The 25,667-nt window shown below is 42.4% G+C and overlaps 1 protein-coding gene across 1 annotated transcript in view; it reads right to left on the reverse strand.

Moving 5' to 3' along the window:
- TBC1D8 (TBC1 domain family member 8) overlaps positions 1-22,591 on the reverse strand; it is a 47,736-nt gene extending 25,145 nt beyond the window's left edge. Inside the window, exons 1-5 of the mRNA XM_042809582.1 lie at positions 22,444-22,591; positions 11,643-11,753; positions 8,335-8,453; positions 6,106-6,334; positions 2,290-2,530 (exon numbers count right to left, since the gene is read on the reverse strand). Coding sequence (XP_042665516.1) covers positions 2,290-2,530; positions 6,106-6,334; positions 8,335-8,453; positions 11,643-11,753; positions 22,444-22,570 — 827 coding nt within the window. The 5' untranslated portion in view covers positions 22,571-22,591. The remainder of the gene's footprint in view (positions 1-2,289; positions 2,531-6,105; positions 6,335-8,334; positions 8,454-11,642; positions 11,754-22,443) is intronic.
- Positions 22,592-25,667: the final 3,076 nt, after the last annotated feature.

Here is a 25,667-nt window from a genome sequence, read left to right on the forward strand (position 1 = left end):
TGATAGACTACAATGTGCTTCCTAATCATGCACAAGAAATAACAAAGACAATTATTAGGGAAAAATGTCAAGTGGAAAATAATTATTCTTGTAGTACTACAATGGTTCTAGGAAAAAAAAAAAAAAAAAAGCAGCAACAAAAACCTCACACGCCAAAGAAGCTCATCCCCCCCAAAACACGTTAGCATTAAAAACCAGTTTATCTACTATTCTAACTGCAGTCTTGCTTAATCACATCACATCAAAGTGTTTGCTGAAGTGTGACAAAGGGCACAAGAAACAGCAGCTCATCCAGCTACTACCTCTCTAAATCACACAGAGGAAATGGGATTTCAGCATCTTCCACATTCTCATTTCTGCCATCTCAAGTTACAGCATATCAGCGTGGTTAAGAGAACATCTTGCTCAGGAATCAATTGTATTTTTCTACTCCCTTCCACTCTTCTTCTCCCTCTCCTCTTTTTCTTTCTTTGTTTTGTGTGTGTGTGTGTGTGTGTGTGTGTGCGTGTGGTTTTTCTGTTTGTTTTTAAAGTTGAAAGAAAGAAGAAAAAAAAACGCTTGAATAAATGTGTGGGATGGTTTCTGTTACTTATTTGCTAATAGACACACCACATTCCAAAAACCCCACAAGGTACAAAGAGGTTGATTTACCAAGAGCCCTGTATTATAGGATCTTATTAAGCCTCTAATTTTTTTGTAATTGTCATTCTAGGTTGGTGGGACTCTTTGTTTTCTTTCTGTTCTCTTTTCATTCTGTTCATTTATTTGAAACAAAAACCCCTTTGAGAAGAGACAGTTAAGGGTTAAAAATCAGTAGATGCTGAAAATGTCTCCTGCGGATTGTTACACTTCTTTTGGATTTACTTCCCTTGTTTTATGGATCTAACTTTTCAGCCCAAAAGCAGGAGGGAGGTAGAATTGTAAAGCATGGAAACGGGTTTCAATACAACCTATTACTCAAAGTCATATCCTACATTAGTCAAAGGACATAAACTACATTTCTTGGGCAAAAAGCCCATAATGTTAACAATATCCAGTTACACACACACAGTGAAAAACAATGACAGCCTTTGTGTTTAGAGCAGTCCTGGCTACAAAAAAAAAAGCCTGTAAGGAAGTTCACGGCTGCTCACCACTGTATCACTCTAACAAACAACTTCAGCGAACTCCTTGACGATATCATGGATGAAATCCTGGTGTCAGTCATTTCCCTTATTGTGTGTACATAGGAAATTAAAGGGAAAGATGGAGAGAAGCTCCAGTGTCTTCATGTTTTAAACAGTTTTAAAACAGTAAGACTTTAAAAGTTTAATACTAAACTTTGCACAACTGTTTCCCTAAAACATATATCCAATATATATATATTCTCCACTGCAAAAAATGCCACCCAAAAACAACATAATGGCTACTGGATATGTTTCCATTTGTTGTGAAACAACACTCTGCATTTCCTACATCTCACCCTGGAAGCAACACCTGGGTAATTCCCTTTGTACCTCTGGCAGGAGGACAGGAAGGAAGAGCAGGAAAAGTTATCAGCACTCCAAACAAACTCCATTTAGAAAACATACGTTACGGATGAGCACAGGAACCTGATGCCCCAGGCAAATTCCAGTTTTGGATATTACATTGTGCCCACCTAAAATTCCTCCCTGCAGTTTCTCTTCCCCTTTCACATACCAGCAAATAAACACAAAGTTCTGTCTTATGTTACTGGCAGAAAAATAGTTACCAATCTTCTCCCTGAGCATTCAGTGCACTTCTACAGTGGGAGAGGAATGCATAGATGCATTTCAGGGATGCAATGTGTAGAGCTGACATCAGCACATTAATCTGTTGCAACAGCCTGTCTGTTTTTGGGTCCTATAAATGCTTGCTAAGTCAGCTATGGCAATCCTCCTAGTGGGAGATTCCACGTATAAGCTACCATTCTACAAAACTGTCAGCACTAGGAAAGCCTATACACTACTGATATTATCAACAAAGGAATGCCATTCCTCAGGAATGACAGAAAATATCCCTTACTGTCATTTGTGCTACTACAAGAATGGTACTTTCAAAACTAACAAAAACTACAGTGATATTCAGTTAAGAAAGTAGAAATGGAAAAAAACAGTACCTTGCACACAAATTAAAATTATTTGATACACTGCAGTACACTGCAAAATCCATGTGGGTTTTTTTGCCCAGTCAAGTAAACCTTTAAAGCCTTACCCAGCGAACAACGCAACCCAGAAAATCTACTTTTGAACCTCTGCTTACACATGGAAGAGCAGTTTTGCTTCTCACCTCTTGGTAATCTGAGTAGGATCCTGTAGGCCTGGATCCAGCTCAAAGATCTCATTATCCAGTAGCCTTCGGAGAGTTACATCTGCCAGCTGCTCCATGATCCGGAATGCCTCAGCGATATTGAGGAACGTGGAGAAATCACGCTCTTTATTTGGTGTAGTGACACGGACCGTGTCAGTCATGAAGACATTGGAGGTTCTCTCCAACTTCTGGACCTCAACCCAAGGAATGATGAGTTTCACTGCCATTGCAGAAAGACCAAAAGTGAATTAGAAATTCTCCTTTAAATTGTTCATATGTGTTCATACACAAATTCAGGAAATGCAAACAGCAAAGAGGATAAGCTAATCCTTACAAAGGCCTAGAAAAAGATGAAATGCTTGATATCACTATGCATTTGTTCTCCCTCATTCCAACAGACTGTCTTGTTGAGAATCTCTCCCTCAGAATTTCATCTCTATTCTTAAGAAACATCAGATTGAGGAGCCCTGTCTCTACTGAACCTTTGCTTTTAACTTCTGTAGAAGTCAGTTCTGAAGCTTTCATTACTACCAGAAGAAATGGTGGATTTCAAGAGTAGGGAGCAAAAAAAAAGGGATAGGGCTTGTAACCTTGCAAAAGTAAAGTTTTAGGCAGTTGGGAAACCTATTCCAATTACATGCACAGTATTTTAAAATTAAAATAACTCTCCTGAAAAGTAAGGTTTTGTACATTAATTTCTTCTGTAAAGTTTACGTACTGCTATAAACATGGTGTCAAAGAAAACCGCCTAGGCATTGGGATCTTCCTGTTTTGGTTACCTTTTACTTAAAAAACACACTGGCAAGTTTTGTCATAAACATTAAATGCATTTTAAGTTGTTTACGGAAAAGAAAAAGTACAGGACACAGTTCTCCACACTTAAACACTCTGTCAAATCATATAAATACAAAGAAAAGAATCAGCTTATTTTAGACAGCCACTAAAAGACGCTGCCTCTCACACGAACCTCCGGGTAGAAATTAGTCTGGAAAGAACTCTAAAATAGATTAAACTCCTACTTAACTGTTGGATGCTTCCTAGCATTCCATGCACCAATAAACATCAAGGCTACATCTCCTAACATCCCTAGCTAGTCTCCTGATGCCAATAAAGTAATAAAAAGGCAGTAATAACAAGCATTGTCATGTATATATGACACTTATCCACAATCGTTAATTATATAAGCAGCCACGCTCAGCAGGTTTTCTGTATTAAAAGAACCACAGCTGTCGAGATTATTTGCAGGTTAAAGTTTTTCTTACTTAAGTAAAGCACAGCTGCGTCAACACACACAAACTGTTGCAAATGGTCACAAAGTCATCTGCATCGGCACAGCCAAGGGAAGAAAGATTAAAGAGTGCTGTAGCAATAGCGCTATTGTTTAGGCAGGTCAGGAGCAAATAGGCTGCACAGTGCTTGTCACAGAAACAGCAGACTGCAACAGGCCCCGACTTCTGACGGAAAGGTACGAAGTCTTCAAAGTTTTAGCACAACAAAAGTGTAACTAAAAAATGTAAAGGAACCCTGGCGTGTCCTTGTAAGAAAGCTGACAGGCAAATCCTACCGAGTTCTCCAAATGCTTTAAAAACTTCGCTAAAAGGAGACTTGTCTTGAAAATATGTTCCGTGTAGTCTATGCTCACATAAATTTTATGACAAGCTGAAAACAGGTTCCAGTACTGCATTCCAAGTCATTTCAACAAAAAATAAAACATGGAGAAGGCAACAGGCTTGCCAGAAGCTGAAGACTTAACACTTTTACTATAAAGAGATTTCAGTCTACAATTTGGGGGAATTTTTATAGAATTAAAACACAAAAAAAAATTTTTTTTTTTAAACCCCTTTTTTTTTTTTTTTTTTTTTCCCCAGGAAGATGGGAAGTAATGCAATAAATACAATTTATTAGCAATATTTGCTAGACCGGAATTAGCCAGATTTGTGATTGCTACTTGAAAAAAGGAAAGACAATGAACCATTTGTTCTACTTATGATCAGCAGCAGCCTCTCAAAGAAAAGCAAAAATAGCTACGGCAAACACAGCTACAGCAAGTTCAGTGAAATACAAGCATTTCATCAATATGACAAAATGCCAGGTTTCAAACAGAAGCAATGATCTTTATCAGAATCAGGGAGCTAGATACCATTTCCACATATAAGACTTGCAATTACTTTTTATTTTACCCTTCCATGCATAGACCACAAAGTGATGCCGTTGACTGTAACAACAAACAGCCTATTTTCCATGTTCAAAATGAAAGGTTGCAAACATGTAATTATTTGAGGTTGAGCTGTTGTTGTTTTGGGCTTTATGTTTGTTTGTTTTTTGCATTTTCACAATGAGTTATAATTAAAAAAAGAAAAGTTAAAGAATTCTTATAGAACACAGTGTGAAATTGTACTTCAAGTATCATTTAATGAACTGTGATACTGCAGAAACAAAACTTCTGGAACAGTACAGAGGACTTTTATCTCTGCTTCCTCCTTCCCCCATTATCTATCATCAATAAGTGTAATTTCTGCTTTGCCTCCTTTGGCAGACTGGATATCTCTGCTTAATGAGAGAAAGGCTGCAATGACAGCGAGCAGAAACAAATCACAAAGCATACTGTTTGACACTAAACAGAAAACAAGAAGATCAATCAAGGACTCATATCCAGAAACATTGCTACAGTCTTCCAGGAAAAATTTAGCTTCTGTATTTACGAGGCATACCATTATTTTAAATCTAACTCTGCCTGCCACCTTTTGCACATGTGACAAAATAACTGGCATGAAACAAAGCATGAAGAAAAAAGACCCCTAACTCTAGGTACGTCCTTCTGTGCTTTAAGTTGGGGGCCTACAGGAAAGTTGGGGAGGGACTTTTTATGAGGGCGTGTAGCAACAGGAATGAGGGGAAATGGCTTTAAACTGGAAGAGGGTAGATTTAGACTATATAATCAGGAATAAATTCTTTAGTGAGGATGAGAGTGGTGAGACATGGAACTGGTTTCCCAGTGAGGTTGTGGGAAGCATTCAAGGCCAGGCTGGATGGGGCTTTGTGCAACCTGGTCTAGCGAAAGGTGTTCCTGCCTATAGCAGGGGGTTGGAACTAGGGGATCTTAAAGCTCCTTTCCAACCCAACCCATTCTATGATTCTAAGTTTTCACAGTCACCACTTCCTATCTATTATTTTTCCTACATTTGCACTAGTGCACCAGTAAATGGTACAGCTTTCCTAATCGCTGTCTAATTCTTGCCACAGTCACGGCAGAATAGGTCGATACTGCCGTGCTCCCTACAGCAGGATGGCGAGGACTCAGAGCAGCAGCAGTGTCACTGCTGTGCTTCCTGTTCTATTTTCAGCCTCGCAGCAGCCTCACGCACTCCTAGCACGGCGCTCTCTCCCCCAGGCAGCCCTTCCTTTCCTGCCTCACCGCCCGACCCTGCGCTCGGCGGTGCTGGCGGCGATGTGCTCCCATCAGCTCTCAGCTGACTGTTTGCAGCACTAAAACCAGCTGTTGAAGCTGTAGGAGGTCTGGTACATTTTAAGCCTGCTTCACATGAAGAAAAAAAAAAGGACTGGAGAGTAACCATAACTGCAAACTCGTGTTCTTATTTGTATTACCAGATTAATGCTAAAATACAAACACAAAGGAAGAAGTAAAACCCAAATTAAACAGGATCTTTCATCTGAGTAATAAAAATCTCAGGGAAGAATTACACTTTTCATAAAAATCCCAACTCTTTTTGCATTTCAAAGCAGTTCTGTTTATCTCTCTCCACAGTGCTAGATTTCTTACATATTTACACTTACATTCTTTGCCCAGGAAGAAGGAATAAAAACAGAGATGATTGATACTCAAATAAAGCCAGCCTTGCCGAGGAACTTTTCCTTTCCAACAGCAACAAGAATAATAGGTGATCAGCTTCTCTGCTTCAGGAAAATTAAATCTGGACTCAAATTTCACCAGGGCTTCTCGGAACTTTTCAGGGTCTTCCTCCTGCTCAGCGAGCTTACTGCTCGTTTCCTCTGCAATCAGTGCCTGATTCAATAAGAAGATAACAGATGATAAACTTACAGTATTCGCATTCAAGCAAGTTACTACAAGCTTACCATTCAAATTTTAATAACACAACTCCTTCTGAAAGAAGAAATTCAAGCTGATTTGCCATTTTCACAAACGGATGCATTTCTGCACTGGTTGCATCTCTCATACGCTCTGCATGCTTCCAGATCAAGACTCTCAGTTGTGGTTTTTCCTGGGATCTTGTTTGTGGGGTGTTCTGTGTTTTGGAGGTTTTTTGTGTGTTTTTGTTGTCATTGTTGTCGCCATTGTTCTATTTTGGTTTTGCCTGTTTTTCTTTTACTTTTTCAGTACGTCTGGCAAAATCACCTACTTACAGTTCATGAACACCGGGTTCTGCTGCATACAGTGAAAAGATACAATAACAATTTTGTATGCTGATCAGTTCTGTTTTCCTACAAAGAAGCCATGCAGTAAGATGTCAGTAAGTTGTAACATGTTCTGAACTACTAAACATGTCATTTCAAGAACATCTCTGTGGATATAATTCAATGTTGAGAATTTTAACAGTGATGTTACAACTCATGAGTTAACCAGAGGACAAAGTCCAGCACCTGAGTTTAACATTAAGTAATGAAACCTGAAGAATTTTAAATATTCCCCGTGCTAGGCAATCAGCTGCTACAGCATTATCAACAGAGATTAATTTCATTTGAGCCTGTCAGTGCACTTAGATATGTGATTTGTGCCAGGAGAAGGCCTCCGCACCACGAACAGAAGCTGGCACAGCAAGTTTAAACTTTCAGCAAGGTACAGCACATCAAAACTGCTCTTTTAAAAAAGCAGGATAAATGCTAAGGTTTATGCAGTGATGGACTGTGCTTCCTTCCCCATTTCAGAAACCGCTGAGATCACAGCAGCAGGGCTGAAATTTGTCAGAAACATTACATTCCCACCAATTTTCCAGACCAAAACAGTGGATACGGGGGGGGGAGAGCATCATTCTTACTGATGAGAAGGCTGCAGCAGGATCTCAGTTACAGTGTCCCCCAGCAGACCTGCACCACTGCCAGCCCTTGGAGAGTGTGTTTTATTAGAAGGAGAGCACAGGATGCCAAGCTTTCCAAGTTTCAGTGCACATGCCATTATTATTGTAAATCTGTTCTTCATCACCTAATTCCTCTATCCTTAAAATTCTACTTTTGCCCTTCTAAAAAGATGCCCATTCAGACATCCGGCGGCTAGCCAGAGGCGTCACTGCAGTCACTTGCCATGATGTTGACACCTTGCAAAGCCCAGGGTGATTTCCATGCCTTAGGAAGAGAGTCCAAGAGAGCAGCACGACAGCCTCACAGCTCCAGCTTGCTGGTCAGAGGCCAGCTCTGCACCAGAGGACAGCTGTTCCTATGCACTAGAGACAACCTCACTGTCCACGTGGCAGCAGGTTCTGCCACTCTGACTGCTAACGCTTACTGGAAAAACAACTTTTCTCTAACCATCACACAGAAACTGGCCAAATGCCTGGCATCCTTTTGACTGTGTGACAGAAAAGATAGTTTTCATCTCGCATCAGATCAAGGTGAATTTGGTTTAGAAGTCGTGTCACGGGTAAGACCGCCAGTGAGGAGCCTGCTCAGGCAGGAGGTTCTGCTGCTCCCCTTGGAGGCACAGTCAGCACTGCCAAGCCAATAGTGAGACTTAGCCAGAAGAAGACCTAGGAGTCACTGCTCTACAAGAAACCACTACCTATAGAGTCATTGTGTGAAAATACAATGGCATAAACACTTTCTTGCTTCTTACAAGTCTGCATGGAAACAAATCAGTAAGACTACAGATACGCAGAAGTAAAATAATTGAACATGAACAAGAAAAATTTGGCAGACTTGGTGATTAATTGCATTCAGAACGAACACGAGCTGGATCAGCACACTCAACTGAAAAACAGTATTAAGATGAACAAAGACAAATATGAATAACTTCCTGCAACCAATTGGACAAAAGCAAGACAGTTTCCCTACCTTTACTTTCCCCTTGACAAAACTAACAATATCTTCTTTATTGTCAAAAACAGACAAAGTATGGAGCAAGTTTTGTTCCAGCCACTCCCAGTGCTGATTTATCTCCTCGGCAGTGGCACCTAAAAAGGTAAAAAGTAATGAATTAAAATTCAACCTATAAAATAAAGTTGAAAGGAAGAAAAAACTGAAAGTAGTAAAATGCATTATTACTGAAGTTCACTTTGAGAAACTGAACTTGCAACCTCAGAACTCTTGGTAGCAAACAGGACAGAAAGGTCTAATTTGTAGCAGCATACTTAGAGAAAAACAAAAAACTCATTGTTTTAGGAAAATAGTTTTAGTGCTTTTATCTTTATCTTCTCAAACATTCTCAGCCAACAAATGCTGCATTAAAAGTCAAAGCAGAAAAACCAGCAAAACCTCTTACTGGCCTGTTAGAAGACAGCTTATTTTGACACAGCATTCCATAAGCAGCCACTGTGAACCACTGTTATATGTCTTATTCCCAGAAGTCCCTGATTGTCCTTTCTCCCTTCGTATGCACATGCACACACACACACACACACTTGCCATACATGCATGCATACATGACATGATCCTACTTGAAAAGTTGTTTGTAATAATTAAAGAACCTAAAAATGAAGGAGTTGGATTCAACAACACCTACAGGGTCTGCAAGAGCATCTTTTCAAGGTTTAGGGGAGAAAATCAGTGAACAGAAAATTACTGAAAAATAAAGATTTTCAAATGTAACGTGTTCACTCCAAGTCCAGAAATAATATTTCAGTCATTACATTACCTATTTGTTTTGGCTCTTTCTGCTCGAAACTGAACTGCTTATCATTATGACAGGAGAGTTAGAGCAAGAGAGGTGACACAGAGGACAATTAAGAGAAAATATGGCCACTCCACTCTACTGGTCAATGGTTAAATATTATATGTAAAAAGAGTGCAGCCAGTAGCTTTTCTTATGCCTTTCTTATGAAATAAAGGAGAAACGTAGTTTGATGTAAGGGACATACAAAGCACAGAGGAATATACTTATAAAATTAATCTCAGACAGAAAACTTGTTGTCTCAAAATTGTTTTTGCATGTACCTCCGAAATGCATCACACTGCCTCACAACAACAACAAAAAAAGACAAACTGAGCTACGAATTTTCCACCCTCCTCTGCTCTGTTTTCCATAAAGAATGCCAACTGGCAGGAAAATTTTCCAAGCTTTAAGTTCCTTCACAGGAAGGTCTTGTGATGGAACTTCATAAATATCATTAATCAAGGTTAGATATCTAAAAAAAAAAAAAAAAAAAAAAAAAGAGAGAAATCAAGAAAGAAGAGAAACTCAAATGGCCTTTTTGTAAGGAAAACAAATCGTGTCGATTGTTAAGGACACCAGAAACATACTTCACTTATATGAAATGTGAAAAAATATTTCATTTATACTGAAATGGCTGCACAAAGACAATACTGAGTTTGTTCTCTACACCTGGGCAACCAAAAAAGTACCAACTGTATGGGAGGGCTGGTGGGTTGCCTCTTGGAAAATCAAAGATACCTCACTTAGCTGATCTCTGTGGTTCTCTTTTGCCCACAAGTCTTCTGAAGTATTATTACATGGATGAAGACAAGGCCTGAGGTCAGGCATTTTTTTTTCCCCTGTAGTGGTATAAGATGATTAGCCATCTGGACTGAAGCATCTCTGCCAGAACAGGCATGCTGGGCATGGATCAGACTTCCCAGCAGCCCTCAGAGATTTGCAAAAGTCTGTAACAGATATGAGCCCTATGCATAAATTATAATTTCATCCTACAGCTCCTGGAGCACAGGACCGCCAAACATACAATTGGAAAATGTCATCTTAATTAACTGCCTAATGATATGATGGCTATCCCTAATACAGTTACACTGGTAGACTGGAAGGAGCTGCTGGAGCTGCTCCTTGTCTGCTACATAGCAGGAACTTAATTTGACCTGCTGCTCCTTCCAAATCCAGTAACAAAACCATGTTTGCACAGAGCAAACAGCCCAGCCAGGGCAGAGCTGGGAAACCAGTGACAGCCACTTCTGCAGCCCTGGGGAGAAAAAAGTCCCTTGAGCAGCTCCAGCTTTTTAAGAAAAGGGTCAGGTCGTGCTGTTCCTCCATCTGCTGTTGCCAAAGTCCATTCTCCCCACTCACTTCAGGGTTTCACAACAGAGATATTATTCAGAAACAGCTCCTGCTACCATGGTTCTTAATTTCCGTGCAGCTCTCACAGCGGTGTATGTGTCATGCCCTTATGGCATACAAAACAGATCCCTCTGCCTTCCACCTCATTACTGCAAATCTCATTTTCTCAGTGCTGAGTATTCATTTAAGAAAGCAAAAGAGAATTTTAGAAAACAGTAATCAAATAAGTTTATCTCAGCAAAATCCTTAACTGTTCCAACCAGACAAGCTTTTGAGTTGTAGTTGCTTTAATATAAAAAACTTGTGAACATGCAGATTGCCCCCTTCATGTGAAGGACTGCAATATCAAAAATCATGAACAACATGTCAATATTTACCTTGGCTAACTATTTCATGGCTTGTAAGAAACGGAAGCAAAACACGCGCTGTCAATTTCAGTGCTAAGATTTCAGAGAGTGGAGAAAAGATGAGAACTGCCCTGCAGACTGCTTAAGCAAGGACAGAATGAGTTTAAACACTGGCATTTAGCAGCCTTACTGGGGCATGTTGCAATTCACATCCATATCAATTTCCCGAAGATGGGTTTGACTTTCAAAAGTTGCAGAAACCTTGTAAAATGGATTACTGCACAGCTATTAGACATTCTCCCTGACAACTCTATTTATTACCTACTTCAGGTAGCATTTTCTAAGTGTCCAAGTTATATTTCATTATAATCAAGTGTTGTAAGATATTTCACAGGCAGTGAGCAAAAGACAAGACAGGTGAAAGCCAAGACTACACAGTTTCTTTCTGTAAGCAACTATGACTACCATACAAAAAGATAGGCATATGAATTGAATTACAACACTTTGCAAGAGAAGACAAAGAAAAATAATGGAAAACAACCTCACCTAAGCAAGCTTTCTATTGAAACGTTTCCCTATGTAACACTCTTTCACAATCAATACCTGGGATTCTAACTGAAGGTTAATTAGATAGTTACATGAGCTGTAGCCAAGAGCTTCACACCTGCACACGACCAGCTGGGGTTACCTTGAGTTTCTTGGACATGCAGATGCTGAGCATGCTCAGATTTTTTTTGTATGTGACTCACCAATAGCTATGGCCCAGTAAACTTCTGATCCGTTCAATAACTCACCACATGCAATGGCAGAGTAAACCTGTGAGCCTGGGACTTGCAGTAAGATTCTGAAGGGAGCAACGCGCGCATTGGAATCCAGAACAGCATCCAGGGCACCCACCAAGCGACCTGCAATCGTGCAAAGAGAAAAGAGGGAGAAAAGAGCATTAGCACCAACCTTCACTGCCACCAGTTCTGAAGCCTGCAAGTCTTTCCACATCTAAAACCAGAAAACCAAAACACAGAACATGACGATAACAGTTCTGCCCACGTTTTAAGCTGCAACTCGCAGTTACTCAAAATGCAAGATGCAAACCAGATTAGACGATCAAACACATAAGAAGCATTTTGTGCTTCTGGTTCTGCCTCATGTATACGTATATCATCACAGAACTACGGTGAAGACCTGAGGGAGCCCAAAGAAATTACTGTTCCAGCCCACATTCTCAAAGTGGATAAAAGAACCTGTGCCATAAATAGTATTTGCCTAACCTGTTCTTCAAAACCTCCCACAACCGAGGTGTAACCGCCTCCCCAACAGACTGCTACCAATAGTGTCAGGATGTATTCTTGCAGCAAAAACAAACAAACAAAACAACCACCGCAAACTTAAACCTTCCTGCTGGAAATGAATCCTGCTCCTCAGAACACAAAGAGTAATTGGCCAAAGTTTTTGATGTTAATACTCGATAAACTCAAAAAGCATCAACATAATTTGCCACTGTTTCACAATTTCTCTTGTTCCAGACGAACCCCAGTTGACCCATCTCTTCCTTAGAGGTCACGGTTTTCAAACATTTCATTGCTCTTGAGCTAATCTTTAAGCATAACACTCAGAACCAGACACAGTGTTTGCTAATAGTCAGTTCTCAGCTGTATGAAGAGTGGAAAACCACCTCCTGTATTTTGCATACCCACAACTGTATCCAAACAGGCTTGCAGCAGTATCCCATTCTAAATTGGCACTTGATTTAAATACAATTCAAAGCTACATTTTCCCTTTACATATTTAACTTTTCCAACCAAAACACTGTATTTGGAGTTGTATTTTTGCTCTTTTACCATCAATCCAAAACAAAATCAATTGTTCTCAGTCTCCAGAAGTTTTGCCAGTTCTTTATAACTGTATTCACCAATCCATCATGTAAGTGACTAATGGAAACAATCAAATGAGACCTACAAAGTCCTAAACTCTGAAGTACCACCTCACTTGGACAAAAAAAAACCCCAACAACACAGTACAGCACAACCAAATAGCATTGCAGCAACTTTCTTGTCTGGGAGTTATAAGAATCCCACATGGAACACTGTCAAAAACCTTCCAAAAGCAAAAATAATTACACCAACTACTTCCTTCTTGTGTTCACACACACCGGTCATGCCACCAAAACTAAGCAGAAGTTGGACACTGGTATGTTTTAAAACTACACTGTGAGAGATGTGAGAGACTATTCAGCTCCTCAGCTAAATACACATTAAGAGACAACAGCCATGTGTTTAAAATGGAGACCTGAATTTGAAGACTATTATATATTAATCAGAAAACGCAAAATGCCCTCTCAAAAAACAAAAGTAAAAAAAAATCATCCAAGTATAAAAGGTAGCAACGTGTCCACACTCACAGAAAACACAGCATTAGCTTCAGTGTGCAGTCTTCAAAATAGCTGGATGAAAGCCAGTGAGACAGCATCAAACGATGCAGAGAACAATACTATGGTTTAACTTCCCAACTTCAAAACACTTGAGACATCGCATGAAAGAAAAAGAAGAAACTTACGAAGGGCTGTGCATGATTTCCCCTGGTGATAGATCTAGCAGAAGAATTTCTTTTTAATTTGACTGAGGTAACTGAAAAAGTCAACTAACAGCGCTATGAAAATCCCAAAAGAACACTTAACTAACATCTGATTGGTGAAGTAATTGTTGTCAGAAACTATGAAAAAAGCCATGCAAGTACACAAGGAGCTGCAAAACTGCACTTCTTAGTCTGCACAGAATTAATTCCTTTTTCTGTTCCTGAGAAACTGATGAGAAAAAACAATTCCTCTTCTCATTGCTTACTTCTGCTTACAATTTCCATTTTGCTTATCAACTATCACACACACAAAAGTTTCCTCCTTCAACTGAAAACCATACAAATTAAAAGTCTTGCTCCTGTCCCTGCTGTCTCAGCTACCATCTCTTACCAATGCCCCTCAGTCCGGAGGGTTTTGTTGGGGAACAGTAAAGGGGACCACTGCCCAAGTAGGGCAAGCAAGCTGGAACCTGAGTGTATAAGTGCCAAGACATGTCGAGGAGAGACTGATGGAGGCTGAGGGTCAGTGGGATGGAACTTCTAAGGATGCATTTTCTAGGGCGTAAAAGGACACAACACTCATAAACACATCCAAGCTGGATATGGTAATCTGCTGGAAATTATACAATCTGCATGTCTCTGGTGCACACACTGATGTTAGGATGGAGCAGATCTTTCTCACAGGCAGCGGGGAAACCATTTATATCTCTAGGACAGTCAAAAATTAGAAGGATTCAGAAGAGACAACTGCTACACAGGCTTCCTTCCCAAAATTCCTTGTTAGTGGTATTTTGTTGTGGGTTTTTGTTTGTTTGTTTGTTTGTTACTCTGTGTGGGTCAAGACTTGTGGAAGAAACTTAAACTTGAAAGTACTGCTTTGCCCTTAACAAGCTGCTCCACAAACTCCTCATCAACTTTTTGACCTCCCAGAACGCAGAACTACTTCAGGGAAGCAGTTAATGTTGCATTGACTGCACAGACTGATTTGAAGGGGCGGCTATAGAGCACCCAGAGAACATCTCGGGGTATTCAAAACATACAAGGGCTCTTCAAACATAAAGAACACTGCCATGCTAGAATTCAGACACAAATCTCAGGTTTAATGTATGCTTCTAACAAATAGGAGAAGAGGACAGAAGCGGAAAAGGAAACATCTCCACTGAAATGAAATGTTCCACCTCAATAAATCTGATCCCTTCTAGTGGAAAGTCCAACAGTGGGAACTTCTGCCTATACTTTTTTTTAGAAGCAAACCTATACATCAAAGTTCCCTATAGATCCCACACCATACACAGTAGCTTTCATTTCATCCCTACTTTTGAAACATCTAACTGTGTGCTTATTTTTCTGCCCTGATATTGGAAACTAGAACACCTCAAAGTAAGGCAAAAGTGCTATACTTCTAATTGCAAATCTATTTTATATGTGCATTATGGATACAATGCCACAAACACACTCAGGTATAAAAATAGCAAGGAACCTGGGGATCCTTTCCCATTCTGCAACAGATAGGTAGTGTCTCTCTTCTACAGAGGTCAATCTATAACTAAAAGGAATGTAAGCAGGATACTGTGAATCGCACAATCAGATTTTACTATCTAAATAAGTTTCAGCTGAATGATGTGGAACAAAACTTTTGACCATTTCTTCAAAGGAAAAAGAAAAAAAAGCTAACTAAAGGTATTTTATAACCAACTGGTTCTCAAATGCACAAAAACACACTTATTCTTTAAAAATAAGTTTCCTTATACACCCATAAAAAGATTAAAAGTTCCGTTATGAATTATCCTGTGTCATGCCCATAGCTTGCAATCTAGACAAAGAAACGTGTTTACAGTAAGTTAATCTAACATCATTTTCTACTAAACATACCATATCTTTCAGACTAAAAAAACACAGGCTTATTTCCTGAATCGGTGTTAATTATCCACAAGGTATTTTGAAAACTCACAGAATCACAGAATATTTTGGGTTGGAAGGGATCTCACAGCCCACCCAGCCCCAACCCCTGCCATGGGCAGGGCTGCCCCCCACCAGCTCAGGCTGCCCAGGGCCCCATCCAACCTGGCCTTGAGCACCTCCAGGGATGGGGCACCACAGCTTCTCTGGGCAGCTGTGCCAGCACCTCACCAACATCAAAAACTCTTTTAAACATCTGAGAAACTAGATAGTGGGTGACCAGAGCTGAACTCCAATTAAAAATTGGAACTAGTTTAAGAAATAATACCTATTACTTCCATCTTTCAGGACAATACTCAAGAGACAACCCAAGACACTAACAATTTTTTGTATGCTGCTCTGCTAGTTATATAGACTCTCTCCATGGAACAATGAGAACGTCTCTGCTTACCTCCATCATAATTTAAAAGGCCTGAAGGAGATAATGAAAGGTCTTCATTGAATTGGAAACCAGCACAACTGGGCATGTATGCAATAAGGCATGTTTTAAGGTTCCCCATCAAACTGAACCCAATAGAGAATACAGGGAGAAGAACACTATAGCACCTGAACCCACATCTGTTTGCAGAGATGCTCAGCAAGAGGCCCCTGGGGACTAGCTTAGGACTGTTCAGAAAAGTGACTGGTGGCTATGCTTACCTACATTATGCCAGAGCTCTGTTTTAAGTGCCTACAGTTTCCACTGAATCAGGCTGCATCATCTTTGTTAGATACAAACACCGATGTTGGATTCAAGGATTTAAAAGCAGAGTGACAAGCTCTCTCTTCAGAACAAAGTGATGGAGCATGATGCATGTCTCTGAAAGTTCAGAGCTCCCTTTTACTGTTGCTTGCTATTTCTGTTCCCCAACAGATAGAGAGGCAGCATGAAAAACAAGCCTGGGCAGCAAAAGCCGCAGCTTGACAAAACACTTTAATCAATAGGAAAATGCTCTTACTGCAAAGTGGAAGTAGTCAACAGTGCAGGTTGGTTTTGAGCAAACACTGATTTGCAAGGAGAGTTAGCAGCCATAAGCACAGCTGCTCAAGCATTAGAATTTGGAGGAAAAAAAAGAGCAAATCACACAATTTGGATTTTCATTAAAATAAAGTAGGAGCTGCACTACAGCAGGCACACTCACTGGCTGGACAAGCAGGCTACCACTGTGTGGTGATTCAGATGGAGATTAGGAGTGCCCGTGTCCATCTGTCCACTCCAGCTTTAGCAGAAGGGTGGTCTTCTCCCTTGGGGCAAGACAAAGAGCAGAGGCACCCTGAGAACTACTCCAGCACATCTTCATCCTCATGTCCTGCACCTTGGCCAGATCAGCAGTCCATCCCCAAGAGGACAGAGACAGTGCAGGACACTGGCAATGAAGCTACTGCTTACCAGCAGCGGCTCCCAGCAGAACACCTGGGGGCTTCCTTACATCTTTCTTAACAGGATTTTTCTACAAGTTCGAAGCACGGGTTGCTGCTTTCACTTTGATTTTTCTAAAATCTATGTTTTTGTTAGAGAAGCGCTGTCAGTTGCAAAGGCTACTAACACAACCTTGCTGTCTTACCTTAACACCAGACATTGTCTTTGTTGAATTCTGCTGAATTATGTAAATAGGTTTTGACACAAAGCAGTACCCAGGAGTCAGTCTCTCCCAACAAGCTTCTTCTCACCCCCCCATAATAAAAGTTAACAGAACTTATTTGGGTAAGCATGCAAGAAAAAAAAAGGTGAAGGAGAGCTCCTCCAAGAGCTGCAGAAAGACAGCGTTTCCGTTGCAGCAATGAAGTCTCGCAGATGCTTTGAGCATTTATTAATCCAGGGAAGCTTAAGCACTCAAGTCCTTCAATTACTTCCAACTCGTGCTTTTCCAGATCAAACACCGTGACTTGGATAGGTTTTCTTCTTCCTCTTTTTATTTATTTGTTTACTTTTTGAACTTGGCACATAGAAACACAGGGTTTAAGTGCTGGTCCCCAGCCGGCGCTGTGCGAGCGTTGAGCTTGCCCTGGCTCCTGCACCAGGTGATATGGCCGCACTCACAGCACATCCTGCCTGTTCTCAAAGCCCCAAGGGCCACAGAACTGAAGGCCTAGCCTCTGGCATTGCAAAAAGTACAGATGAAAACAGATTTCTGCCTGAAAACTGTTGGGAACAGCAACGCCCAAGCATGTAGCCCTGTAAATTACTCAACACAGGCCGCCGCTCTGGGCACCGTGATAAAAAACCACCCCTTGTGTTTCTGACAGATGCTGTAAATAAAGCTAAAGCGAACCAGGCAGTGTTACTTGAACTCTGCCACTAGGCACTCTCAATTACTTTCCTGTTGTCTTCTAGTCTGTTTGGCCTCCACAACTGAAAAATGCAGAGTTACTGTGGCTGATGACTGGTTTGCAGCATTGCCTAGACTGGCAGGCTGAGCAAAGATAACCTGGAGCCCTCTCTCCGCACACAAGTGCATTCTCACCTTTTATGCAAGGAGAATGAAACAGAGACACAAAAAGCAAACAAACAGAAGGAGCCAAGAGCAGAACATGGATTTAGATGTGATTGCTGGGCTTGGTAGGGAGCAGTCACAACCAGTGCCTGAGCCATGTGCTCTGCTGGGGAAAAGCCACACGAGCAGGAAAGTTCAAAGCATGCTACACAGAAACACGGGGAAAAAATGAAAGGGAAGAGGAAATCACTTGCCTGTCTGAATTCCAGCTGAGGGCAAGGCTAGATAAAATTTTGACAAGAGTTTAAGCTTTTGGTAAACTATATGCATTTCCTCTTCTCCTCATGCAAGGTTTCCAAGAGCTCTTCCTTACGAAAACAGAGCCATGAACACAGACTTGGGCACTACCAAGTATCCTTTTCTAACACTGTTTTCATGTCATCTTCCTCTCTTCCATCTATTGCATAAGGATTTTTTTTTTTTTTGTAGTTAGAGCTCAAATTTAACTTTTATCTATCCAGTAACTTCCGTTGGTATCACAGATATATTAATATTAGAAGGCAACTTTCCTTGATTCTGGTAGCCAAGCTATTTTGAGGTCTGTATCAGGATACATCCTTTAAAAAACTACTTATTCTGCCTTCAGGCTTTCAAAAGGTTAAAAAAAAAAAATAAAGGATATGCATTTGCATGCACTACTGAAAATCGAAGTCTCACTGCATTTTTGACCCTCTCCTTCTAGAGTACAATAAGTAGAAGCAATCAATACAGGATTACTATCTTAGACACAGGAAACGTCAACTTCTGTGGTCTCCCTCTCTTTCTCTGAAATAGACTGCATCACAAGATTATTTATCCTGACCTTGGGAAAGAAACAGAGCTAATAAAAGCTGATTGCAGTACTATTCAGATTGGCAAGTACAAAAGAGCAGCAAATCACCTTTTGCTTTTCAATTACCCAAAAAAAAGGACACCGAATTTACCAACACTCACTTTGTTCTATGCATTGAAATTTCAGAATCCAGCCAAGGGGAAAAGAAGGGACAGAGTTCTTCCCGTGTAACTAATGACAACTAGGAGGTGCTCTATGGACCAGTCTGAAAGCCATCACTCTGCAAGAACTTTATTTAAAAGAAAAAATTAAATCCTAAAGCGAGGAGTTCAATACAACTGCTGCCAATAGCTCAAGCTGCTCTCACATTTACTTTTATTGAAAAAATAATAATGTTCAGATTCATATACAGAAGATGTTTCTTTTTGCCAGTGTGTTATGTAAAACTTTATACAGTCTTAGATGTCAAATAAGCTCAAGGAAAAATTCATATATCTTTAAAATCTTCATCCTTTGAGAATTACAAAAACTTTAAGACCACATCCATCTTGGAAAGTGCCCTGAGATGAAAACAGTTGAATACTAGAAGAATATTAGGGAGAAATATCATAACTAAATAAAAAACACGAGTAAAAGAGGAACAAAATGTAGTCTTTTATTTATCCACCTCAGGGAAGAAGCTGAAGAAGCAACTATCTCAAAAAGCAAAGACAAAAAGCTGCTTGAAACAGTTTACCGACTTCAGAGTTGATTTTAAAGTTTTACTTAACATTATAAAAGGTAAAATTCACAAGTACTTAGAAGACTCCCGTGGTATTTATACACTAAAAGCATGCAGTGTCAAGTACTGTGTAAACAAACTGCAAAATCAGCTGCTTGGGAAGAGTGAAAAGTTACTCTTAATCCAGTGCCCTGGACAAAAACATTCCTAGCAAGCCACAGAACACACAGCTTTGCTGTCAAAATTCACAAAACTAATCTAATCAAACAGGAAGGTATTCAAGGTATTAAAATTAGGTTAAATATTAGTTGTTAATTAAAAAGAAATTGTAATTCAGTTTCTAGGTATTCCTAAACATTACCAATTTCCCTCCTGAGTCTCTAATTCAGTCTTAGTCTCAAGTAGAGATACAGGCTAACTGGCAAGTTAAACATTGACTCAAAAAGCATGGGAAGACAGAATTGCATTGATCAGGTCATGAACAGTTAAACACTGTCTCCATCATTTTTTGTACCTACTGTTTGCAAATCCAGTGCACTCTCAATAATTGCCCTAGAAGATAAATCAAATTACAGTAGCAAATACAGTCTCTCTCTTACCAACATCTGCTCACAGTCCAACTGAAACACAGCGCCCAAATAAAGTAAGGCGGGTATGGAAGGAAAGCACTTTCCTTTGATAGATGCTCTCTACTTCATCCTTGAGGAATTAAATCCACATAAAATACCCCCTCCAGCTGCGCTAACTTACTCTTACATAATGGATAAAATGCCCTCGTAAGGAAAGAAAAGCGTCCTAGAAGAAAAAAAACAAAACACACAAGAATGAGAACAGGGCAATAAAACAGATGTTCTCTCATAGATTCAGGGAAAACACCACGTTGCAGCAGCAACCACAAGGGCAGCTCAGCTGTTGCACGATCCTGACGCCACTGTTCCACTCTGCTCAAAGCTAATTATGCTGGGTGGTCCACTGCACCATCTGCACACTCTGCTTATGAAATCTAGCCTCCTTGGTTTTGTTGGCTGCTTTTTTTTTTTTTTCCTTCTTGATCCCAGATGGTTTCTAACAGCCTGAGCACGTGCAGCCTCAGGGCAGGAGCTGAGAGACTTCCTTTGACAGCCACCTTTTTTCATGAAATGTGCAGGGCCTTCACCTCTTTCCAGCCTCTATCCTTCCTTCTGTCAAATTTAGTTCCCATTGGCTAAGGCTCAAGCTAATAGGTTGGATGTCAGGGGGAAGTTCTTCTCTATGAGAGTGGTGAGGTGCTGGCACAGCTGCCCAGAGAGGTTGTGGATGCCCCATCCCTGGAGGTGTTCAAGGCCAGGCTGGATGGGGCTTTGGGCAACCTGGTCTAGCATTAAATATGGAGGCTGGCTGCACTGCCAGCAGCCAGCGGGTTACAGCTTGATGATTCTTGGGGTCCCTTCCAATCCAACCCATTCTATGATTCTATGATATTAAAGGGAAAAGAAAACAGATATGGACAATGTTCCCACTTAAGTCTTGTTTCGCCAGCAAAATAAACTAATTCTTCTAACTCAGTGCTGACAAGCTGTAGAACCATTATTCTGAAATACAGTAAAACTTTTCCGACCTTTGCATCTGCTAGTTTGGAAAATGCAGGTACCAATAACGTCTCCATAAAACAAGAATTGTGATGCAGGTTTTGCACCAAAAAGGAAACAAATGCACCAGCCAACCCAAACTGTTTCTCCACACAGGTCTCCATTTTGAATGTAGCCAATCAAAATTTAGGGGAAAAAAATTAGGGGAAAAAAAATATCTACCTTCAGCTATCCTTAATGCTCTCCCACACTTGATATGGGACTCTAATTTCCAATCCCTTTTACATTCAGATATATTTCAAAACCGTTTATGAGAGTCAGAATTCACAGTTCCCTTAGCCAATGTTTTCTAAGACAGGAGTGGCTCGGCTTTGCCAGCCAAAAGGTCTGTGCAAGCCCGTGCACCCTAGGTTCAGAAAATGATTCACCTGAAACGTAACCAGATAGAGAAGCATTTTGTTTTCTTTTAAGTTTCCAAATCTCTGCCACGGAGAGCTCGGGCACGAGGAGTAGTATTTGTGGCTCCCAACCTCATGATTGCGCTGGACTCGAATCAAGCAGCTGTAAAAGGTTATTTTTAACTCTGAAAATTAATCCACACAGCCCTTATGGTCACAAAAGAGCGGCCTGCTGCTTCCTCACGGGGGGCAGGGGAAAACCTGGGGACAGGCTTTTGCCTCACTGCCAGAGAAAGCCACTGAGTTACCAATGCTTGCGTTTCATTCACCGGTGCCGGCACTTCAACCTGATACAGCGCCTCCAGTTCGGAGGGCTGTAGCCCTGCCCACGGCTGCGGTTGGAACTGGATGGGCTTTGAGGACCTTTCCAACCCAAACCATTCCGTGATCCTGTGATGACTAACACAACGGGAGCCCAGACAACGTCAGGTTGGGGGCTTCGTCGTGAATCCGCCGCTAGGACACAAACTTCGGGAGGAAAACACGCACAAAGCAGCACTACCTACTGGCGAGGGTCGACAGTTCAAGAGCAGAAGGTTCCGATAACACAGACCTAATAACGCAGACCTGGAAAACACTGTGAGAAAACCTGATCGTTCTCCCAAACACACCAACCACCTTTTCAAACGGCGATGCTTAAAAAGTAGAGAACAAGCTTCGCATCTGCTTTTAAGCCCCGTTGCCGGGAGGGCGCAGCCTCCCCCAGGCGTTTCGGTGTGAGCTCCGCTGCTCGGCTCTTCGCTCCGACTTCGCCCGAGCTCCGCGCACCGCCGCCCGCGGCCGCACGCCGTGCCGGGTCCGCTCCCTCGCACGGACCCCGCCGTCAGCCCTCGCTCCCCGCCACGAAGCACGGCCCCGCTCCGGAGAGAAGGGAAAGCGAGAAGAAAGTGCAGCACCGAGCTGAACCCCGAACCGCCGGCGGGCAGCTCCCGGTCACGGGTTGCCGAGAAAGCCGCCTCCGGCCCGAGACTCTCCCCGCGCCTCCCGAACAAAGCGGCCGCTCCGCCCGCCCGCTGCCCGGCTCCTCGCGCACCGCCGCCAGCGGGCCCCGCCGAGCCCCGCGCCCAGGTACCGGTGAAGCGCCCGCCGCCGTCGCCGTGCCCCCGCCGCCGCTGCAGGACGAAGTAGCCGCTGCTCTTCTGGGTGACCCAGAGCTTGAGGGCGTTCTTCAGTAGCACCTCCTCGGGCTTCAGCCACATCTCGCCCTGCCCGCCGCCCCCCGCGATCCCCTGCCGCCCGCTCACATCGCCTCCCTCCGAGCGGGCCCGGCCGCCGGGAGGAGCGGGGGGCGGAGCGCGGGCGGGGGCCGGCCTCCTGCTGCCGCGGGCTGAGTGCGGGGCGGGGGCAAGGTCCGCTCTTCGGCTGTGGGTCGTGGGTGAGGAGCTTGGGGAGGTCGGGGTGCTGCTGCGGGAGCTTCGGTTTTCCGAACTGTGCGCTTCCTGGAGTCCGGGGGTGGCCGTGCGGGCGTCCAGCGGCCCGCGGGAACGTTCACGGGCGGACTGCAGTTGGCTGCTGCCTCGTAAACGCCGTGCGGTCTGCGCTCCTTGCCATCCCGGTGTAATGCGGTGCTCCATCTCGAGGCCACATCTCGACTGCCGTGTTCACCTCTGGGCCCCTCGCTACGAGGAAGACGTTTAGGCCCCGGAGTGTGTCCTGAGAAGCGAAACGGAGCGCAAGTCCGTGAGGGGTCTGGAGCACAAGTCTTATGAGGAGCGGCTGAGGGAACTGGGATTGTTCATTATGGAGAAGAGGAGGCTCGAGGGAGACCTCATTGCTCTCTGTAACAGCCTGAAGTGAAGTTGTGGAGAGGTGAGGGTCGGCCTGTTCTCCCAGTTAACAGCAGTAAGACAAGAGGGAATGGCCTCCAGTTGCTCCAGCTGAGGTTCAGGCTGGGCGTTAGGAAGAATTTCTCCTCGCAAAGAGCAGTGATGCAGTGGCACAGGCTGCCCAGGGAGGTGGTGCAGTCAGCATCTCTGGAGGTGTTACAGAATCATGTGGATGTGACACTGAGGGACATGGGCAGTGGGCATGGTGGTTGGACTGGGTAATCTGAGTGGTCTTTTCCAACTGTAATGATTGTATGATTCTACAATATGCAAGCTGTGAGCATACTACCTGTCTGCTATGAAAAGAAAAGCTATTAAAAGGAGATGATGGGAACCATATAACAACGTATTTAAAAATTAATGGCAGTAAGAAGTGGTTATTTAAAAAGCTCTTACAGGATAAGAATAGCTCAGAGGTTCCCCTGCCCCCAAAACAATCCTGGGGGACAGTAAGTCATCAAATGCTTGGTGAGGTGTGGTGGTACTTCCTCCCTTCCCAAACAGCTGATCAGTAATTTCCAGTAGTGTTTTTGGAAGTTTTTTACATTCAGCTTTGGTTTTGGGCACAATGATATGAGACCTAACGGAGAAGAGAACCACATTGTGCACATTCACTTTAGTTAATGCTGTCTTGAGACATGGTTCTGGTCTGTGTTGTGGAGTCCAACCAACAGGATCGCTGACTACACCAGACTTGGCCTAGCCATCATCAATCAAAACGTTAAAGCTCATGCTCTCTTAGAAGTGGCTGAGAAGGGAAAAAAAAAAAACAGAAGGATGGCCACAGACATAGAAAAGAAGCAACACAGCCACTTCGGCAACAATCCTTGGTCAGCAAGAGTTGCAGAGAGGAGTTGAGCATGTTTATTATATTATTATTGTCTTATTCAGCCAAAAAACATGCAAGGAAAAAGTTGCTGCACATACGTTTCTTGCCACTGAATGATGCAGCCTAAACCTGCTAACCAGGTGGTCTTAGATAAAGCCAAGGGAAGGTTTGTGAACATGGAGAGAGCCCTGCAGGGATGCTCTGGCAATTTCCATTCTGTTTGAAATGAGTTTGGATGGTGTATGGGCAATAGTTTATCACGCTTGTGTCTATAGAGGCAAACGGAAACAGAGAGAATGGGAATCCAGTAGATTTTTACATTTACATTTTTCACAGCATCATGAGATGCTGTGAAATTATACACTTTCCCACCTGCTTTCTTACATGGTCTAGGAAAGAACAGGGCTATCTCACACTGCGTTACTCAAATGCCTCGAAGTCAGAAGGCAGAGAAATAACTCAAGAAATAAGTGAAAATATAACTGGAAGGAAAGTTCTGAAAGAGAATGAGGTTTCTGGCCTTATCCCTCCCTTGACACGTGCTCCGAAATGACAGTACTGGAGGTATTTATAATGTCATGTATCATTCTTAGATTTAAGCAACTAATAGCACCAGGCAGGGAGCCTGCTGTTCAGATGGCTTCATCTTTTTTCATTCATAAAGCACGCTTGTAATTTTTTTCCCTGCAAATCACTGAGATGCTGGGGGAAGAGAGATTCCTCATGTGTGTAAAGTGAACTGTGTGTCTATGGGCAGCAAACGAGCAGCCCCACATGCCCTAGGCTGGGAGAAGTGAGTTCGTTCTGTCCCCAAGGCTTGGTTGGTGGAACTCCTAGATGACGGAGTCCAGATGGAGCAGAGGCAGCAGTGAGTGTGGAGAAATAATGTGTGGGGTTTTAGGAAATTAATACATATGAACTAATGCAACATTGGAAATTTAAGCTCCTGGCAAATATATATAAGGAAAGGCAACTAAAATACTTTTATTCCAGGATTTCAGGCACCAAAGAAAAATACTTCGTGGAGATTAAACAACAGCTGCTGTTTTCAGCCCTTTGTGATCTGCAACCCTCAAACTTTTCCACTCCAGACTCCAGTGGTGCAGTTGTCAGCGGGTGTCAATGCTCTTGCTTCTCAGAGTTGCATGTCCCCTTAAAGCCACTTGCCAATTCAGAGGTCCACAGCCCTTTGGCTGGAACCACTGGGCTCACTGACAGCAGAAAAGAGATTTTTCTAAAGAACTGAGCCACAATTCTGCAGATTCTCTGTACTGGTAGTTGGCCGTGTTTGGAAAATACTTTACCTCCCAGCTACGTTGAAACAAGGAGCAAGTTACACCCTTGGTCAGCACCCAGCAGCAGGCTGAAGCACCCAGCACACTACTCCCAAGCACAGGGTCACCTGTGAAAGGACCTTCTATTCACTCACCAGAAATACCAGGTTTTCACATAGTGTGGGGCTGTATTTCATAGAATCAGCCGTTTGAGTTGGAAGGGATTCTAAAGGTTATCCACTCCAACCCCCCCTGCAACAAACAGGGACAAATACAGCTAGGACAGGTTGCTCAGATCCCCATCCAGCCTGACCTTGAAAGTCTCCAAAGACATCCACTACATCTCTGGTCAACCTGTGCCAGTGCC

The sequence above is a fragment of the Centrocercus urophasianus genome, unplaced genomic scaffold (assembly GCF_019232065.1).
Source record: "Centrocercus urophasianus isolate 14NV4802_14NV808 unplaced genomic scaffold, USGS_Curo_1.0 seq_12, whole genome shotgun sequence".
NCBI lineage: Eukaryota > Metazoa > Chordata > Aves > Galliformes > Phasianidae > Centrocercus > Centrocercus urophasianus.